Consider the following 6,000-nt stretch of genomic DNA (forward strand, 5'->3'; position numbering starts at 1 on the left):
GAGAGAGAGAGAGAGAGAGAGAGAGAGAGAGAGAGAGAGAGAGAGAGAGAACTTCTCATTTATTTAAAAACGTAAAAATTTAGATTTGAACTATTCAGTTCGTAAATATAGTTTGGAAAAGTTCTTTTGTGACTTTTTAATTTATTTATTTGGAATTTTAAGATTTTTTTTTTTTGCCTCAGATTTTTACTTCCTTTCATCTGTTTTATAGCGAGGACTAATTATAAAGGTTTAAAGGTAACTTATGAATGGCAAAAGTCAAGGGACAATGCCCTAGCAATACAATGGTCTACAGACTGACCATATATACGTATGATTAGCTCCCAAGCTCCCTCTCCACCCAAGCTAGGACCAGGGAGGCCAGACAATGACTTGGCAGGTATACCTATATTATCTTTACGTGCTGCCAACGCAAGAGCCAGTGTTCTAACCACGTGGTAGGCAATCTAAAATTAATGAATGTATAGGCCCTCCTAAATTGCATTGCCGGTAAATATACAAACACAACAAAATACTATCGATTTTGAGCGGATCTCGAGCCCCAGCCCAAAAAATCGTTTGACAGGTGAAAATTTTTTTGGCGTCTCATAGATTTGTTTACTTCCTTTAACCCCAGATTTATCCAAATTATTCTTGACGTTCCTTTTTAGATTTTACAATTTTCGATATTTTATTTGATAAGATTCTAAAATTATTTTTCATTGGTGTATTTATTACGGTTTAGTGTGTTTATTACGTTATGCATATCTCTACGGTACTTATATAGTATGTAAGTATTTAACGTGCAACGTTGTTTTATCCACATTTGCGAAAAGCCAATTTCTATGTCAACTATCTACAAAATTAGTGTTTGTGACAGGCTTTATTAATTTCATATCTACTGTCATCAATGAGATATATATTTCGTTTTTTTTTTTTTTTTCGGAGATACATACCAAACATTTAGAAATTATTATTATAAGGTAATCGTCTGCGATACGAATTCCATTATGTTAATTTATGAATTTTACTTTCATATATTATAGGTAAATTCTTTTAAATTCCATGCAAAAAAATAACTTTAGATAACTTTTGGCATGTTAGACATCTCGACACATTTCATGTAATTAGAACCAGTTAATCTGACCCTGTTTAAGATGCTGGTTTTTCCAGTCATAAATTGGATATTGAAATTACTACTGTGCTCATTTTCCTCTTTGGTGTATTAATTACAATTAAATAGTAATGGTATGTTTTATTATTATTATTATTATTATTATTATTATTATTATTATTATTATCTAAGTTACAACCCTAGTTGGAAAAGCCGGATATTACACGCCCAAGAGTTTCAACAAGGAAAGCAGAGCAGTGCGGAAAGGTGAAAGAGAAATAACTGATAAACTATGCACGAGAAGTAATAAATAAAACGAGAGTATTTCAACTTTGAAATGAGACAAGGTAACTTGTCGAACAAAGGAACATTTGCAGCAAGTTCGAATTTGTAAAGTTCAACCTATTCCACCCCCAGATTAGGAATATCTTTCCACAATCTGGTAACAGCTGGAATAAAACTAATAGAGTACTGTGTATTATCGAGTCTATAATGAACTGTTAGAATTAACTGCTAGTTTACTACATACGTCATGGTACAGTCTGGCAAGATTTTTTTGCAAAAGATGGTCAAACTTAAGAACAATTATATGCAACATGCGCACGCAACTAACCGAAAAAAAGGTGTCAAAGATATATCCAGATCAGGAATAAGGGATTTGAAAGACTGCAAGTTTGGTCAACAAATTAAGATGACGGTCACCATATGAATGTGCTTGAAAAGTTCATTTAAATGTTTCTCCATCCAGTTGACCTCTTTTATGATTACAACGCTGACAAGTTCTGCGACACTTACTCGTTCCTTTATTTTGGTGACTTGCACAATTTGTAATATATATCACAAATATCACTTGGATAAAACATCTTAACATTTTTATTTAAAATTTTTCAAGAGGAACCTGTCCGTGTTCAAAATTGTGAGACTGATTTTTGTGTTTGTTTCTGTTTCGTATGCTTATTAGTTTATAGTAATACAGAAATTATTATTTAATGGTTTTTATAACAATGTTACTTATTTTCTTGTTATCGTACAATTTTACTTCGTAAAAGACATAAGGATTATTTTTCATTCCTTGCAATTGGATTCTTGGGAGGCTATATAACCATATAACCAATCCTTCAGTATGGTAATTCAACGAGTAAATATCGAATAAAAATCTCTCTCTCTCTCTCTCTCTCTCTCTCTCTCTCTCTCTCTCTCTCTCTCTCTCTCTCTCTCTCTCTCTCTCTCTCTCTGTATGTGTGTGTGTATTTCACACTCTTAATAACGGATCAAACATATATTAAAGACACGAAATACAGAATTTTTTTTTGCGTATATACAAATTATTTCCCTTTTTTCAAATTTCATGGGAGTATAATGTAGTCTAAGCCAGTTTCGTTAAACTCTGTGCTTTTTACATTTGAACAACAAATAATGTACCCACTGGATATTCGACTATTGGTCTGTGGCTTAGTAAGGAGAGAAATCGAGGACGGGCGACAGGTTTTTTTCCAACAAACTATATAATTACATATTATTACATGGAAGAAATGAATGAAGTTACTTATCATAAATTGGTTCATTCTTGATCGTCATTGTAATAATTGAAAACTATATAGACATAAAATGACACATGTCTTTGTTATTCATGATCGTCATTGTATTCTGTTACTTGGAAACTATGTAAATACGCATCAATGTCTTTGACAAACCTAGTCAGAGCTGTTTCTGAGAACATTGAATTAAAAAGTTCATATACTTTTAGACAATAAATTTTCCTTGAACTTAGTTTTGTCATGATATATGAAGGCTTGCAATATGAACAGAAATATGTGTAAGGTTTGGGTTCCCTTAACATGCATCCCTCTCTCTCTCGGACCTGTTTTATATTATAAAGGTGTATGAAATATTTTTTGAACTTTTGCTTATTTATTATACATTATACGTAATATACATGTGTACATATGATTCTACGTCGTTTATTCGGCATTCGTTCACAGGAAAGAAGATCTGAAGAATGTAAAGGTAAACTCGTATAGTATAATTTTATCCTATTTTTTAAGTTTGGTTAGTGTTATCAAGACTTAGAAAGGAGCCCCATAGCTATTACTGGGTTTTGCAGGTTCTCCGTAGCCATTACTAGGGGAAACAGGTGGGCCGTAGATGTCATTTATGGAACCATTTGCGCCATTACTGTCAGCACCATAACCATTACCATTGCCGTTTCTTTTGCCATTGCCATTCTTCCTACCATTTCTGTTGCCATTGGACCCATATCCGTTGTTTCCATTGGAGTTACGGCCATTGTTGCCTTTGCCGTATCCATAAGGCACGACTCCAATAAGTTCGTTGACTGAGTAGAAGTCTTCAGCATCAGCGCAGTCGAAGTTGAACCACCAATCACAGACGAGGTACTGTTGGTTGAAGATGGTTCCGTTGGGGCAGAGGAAGGAGTCCTGCTGGCGGCGTCCATTTGGTCTGTCCTGGCAGATGTGGAAGACCTGGCAGCCAGCCTCTTGATCAGTGTCAGCGTAATATCCAGGGACATTCTGGGCGTTGCAGTCGAATCCAGTATCGGGAACGAATGCTAAGACAGGATAATCTACACCCGGAACACCACCTCCTGGAATGTTTTCTGCCAAGGCAGCAAGGGGATCTACCCCATAAGAGTTCTTTGGTGGTCCATAAGCACTGCTTGGAGGAGCTCCATAGCCGTTGCTTGGAGGAGCTCCATAGCCGTTGCTGGGTGGGCGTCTGTCTGCAAATGCTAGGCTGAAGAGAACTGAAAGACATACAAAGTAATTGTAAATTTCTGGTAATTATTGATGTTTCTTGTTGATGCCAAGTTGAAATTAAACTCAACCATTTTTATATATTTGACCAACTACAGTAAGAACTAAAATTGCCACCCAACAGATTTGCATTGACCTGTGGCATTGCCATATTCTCACCAGATAGTACGAGACCCCTCATGGTTGAGCTCTTTGGAGGAAAGATGATTAATGGGAGAGAGGAAAAGGAATGATTTGGTTTGTGTGGCGAATTCTTTTTATATGATCGATGATCTGGAGTTGTAGTTAGCTCCGCCCTTTAACATTTAATGGTATGCACGGGTGCAAGGGAATGCATCACGCGATTGACCCCATTTTTATGGCGTTCAGTATTAAGAAATGAAAAGTTTGTGGGAAGAAATTTTGAAAATATATTTTATTACTTTGATTATTTCAAAGTGAATTTATTGTGGTAACAATTAGTCGATTATTAGTAGAAATTGTTGCAAAAATTATAGTGCATTGCTGCCGACCGTATAATTTACTAAAATCGGTATTTACTCGTTAACTTTCAGTTATATGCAATATACACTTTTTTGTAGGTTTCACGAATAATCAAAATAGCTATAACTGTAGTGTTTATTATTATTATTATTATTATTATTATTATTATTATTATTATTATTATTATTATTATTATTATTATTATTATTTGCTAAGCTACAACCCTATTTGGAAAAGTAGGAAGCTATGAACCCAAGGGCTCCAACAGAGAAAATAGCCTAGCGAAAAAAAGGAAGTAAGCTATAAAAGTTTAAGAATAATAACAACATTAAAATAGATTTTTCATATTTAAACTATAAAAACCTCCAAATAACAAGAGGAAGAGAAATAGGATAGAATAATGTGTTTGAGTGTACCCTCAAGCAAGAGAACTCCAACACACGACACTGAAAGTCCCCTTGAAGCTTAATTATTATATTTTTAGCTTTATTTTACATTTCTATTGTACAAAGTTGAAAAATATTTAACACATAATTATATAAATTCGGTTGTGTCAAAATTCCATTAATCACCTCTCTCTCTCTCTCTCTCTCTCTCTCTCTCTCTCTCTCTCTCTCTCTCTCTCTCTCTCTCTCTCTCTCTCTCTCTCTCTCTCTCTGAGTCTTGGAAAAGAAATTTGGGAATTATTTTATGTAAAATATTTCATTTGTAAGCAATGTTATATTATTAGAATAAGTATGAGAATGTTTTTTCTCCATAGTACAAGCTTTACTAATTTTGTGATCTAGTTTTGATATGAAGTGTGGCAGGGTGTACAAAGACTAGAGGAAGGTGGAATGGCAAAACCTATTTTTACGAAGGTGAATTGTGTTAATGTAAATTAGTAGACTGTTCTTTAATTTCTTTTTGAGTAATTGATACCGTAACTAATTTTTTTTCCAATTCTGAGGCCAAATATTGTAAGATTCAAGAATTTATATTTTTTTCACTTTGTTAGTTTAGATATTGATGAGGTCTATATTTTGTAATCTCTAATGCCTGGGAAATGCCATAGGTTAAGAGGACTAGCTTGGTTACTCTTCAAATTTTGTCCCATTTGCCTGGTAGATGCGAATGAATAGGTTCAAGTTATTAAGGAGCCGTATTATCCGAGGTGAAGGGTTGCGCTGTGGGCAACATTAAGCGAGGGACCTGAGAGAAACAAAATAGGTAAACGTGAAAGATGGAAATTTGATAGAGGGATGATGTCCCCTTACTTTGAAGTTGAACATGGTCCCATTATTATTATTATTATTATTATTATTATTATTATTATTATTATTAATAGTAGTACTAGTAGTAGTAATAGTAGTAGTAGTAGTAGTTGTTGTTGTTGTTGTTGTTGTTGTTGTTATAAACCTAATTGGAAAATCAGAATACTAGCCCAAGAGCTCCAACAGGGAAAAATTCGGGGGCATGGGCAACTGAGAAACGACTGTATATAGTATTTGAGCATGTTTTTCTTGTATGAGACCAAAATAACAGAAGTAACAGATGGGAACTGATTTCTTGTCTTGAGATTGGTATAGCCTCAGTAGAATGGAATTTGAGTTTTGGAAATATATGTAGCCCAGTAAAGATCAGGAACTCTGAAAAATCATAAAGGATATA

The 6,000-nt window shown here is 34.2% G+C and overlaps 1 protein-coding gene across 1 annotated transcript; it reads right to left on the minus strand.

Annotated features, from left to right (window-relative positions):
* Positions 1-3,159: 3,159 nt before the first annotated feature.
* LOC137620829 (pro-resilin-like) lies at positions 3,160-4,048 on the minus strand. The gene is made up of 3 exons (XM_068351276.1): positions 4,027-4,048; positions 3,301-3,857; positions 3,160-3,222 (listed from the first exon to the last, which is right to left on the minus strand). Exons 1-3 carry the CDS (start codon positions 4,046-4,048, stop codon positions 3,160-3,162), a joined length of 642 nt encoding a protein of 213 aa, XP_068207377.1.
* Between the last annotated feature and the right edge of the window lie 1,952 nt (positions 4,049-6,000).

Source organism: Palaemon carinicauda, chromosome 27, assembly GCF_036898095.1.
Source record: "Palaemon carinicauda isolate YSFRI2023 chromosome 27, ASM3689809v2, whole genome shotgun sequence".
In the NCBI taxonomy this organism is placed as follows: Eukaryota; Metazoa; Arthropoda; class Malacostraca; order Decapoda; family Palaemonidae; genus Palaemon; species Palaemon carinicauda.

Bases quoted from the DNA above. Each gene is read 5' to 3' on its own strand.
- LOC137620829 (XM_068351276.1), bottom strand. From the start codon at position 4,048: ATGAGGGGTCTCGTACTATCTG. The intron at 3,858-4,026 runs GTGAGAATATGG...TATGTCTTTCAG, and splicing joins GAGGGGTCTCGTACTATCTG to TTCTCTTCAGCCTAGCATTT. The intron at 3,223-3,300 runs AACGGCAATGGT...GGCCCACCTGTT, and splicing joins AGAATGGCAATGGCAAAAGA to TCCCCTAGTAATGGCTACGG.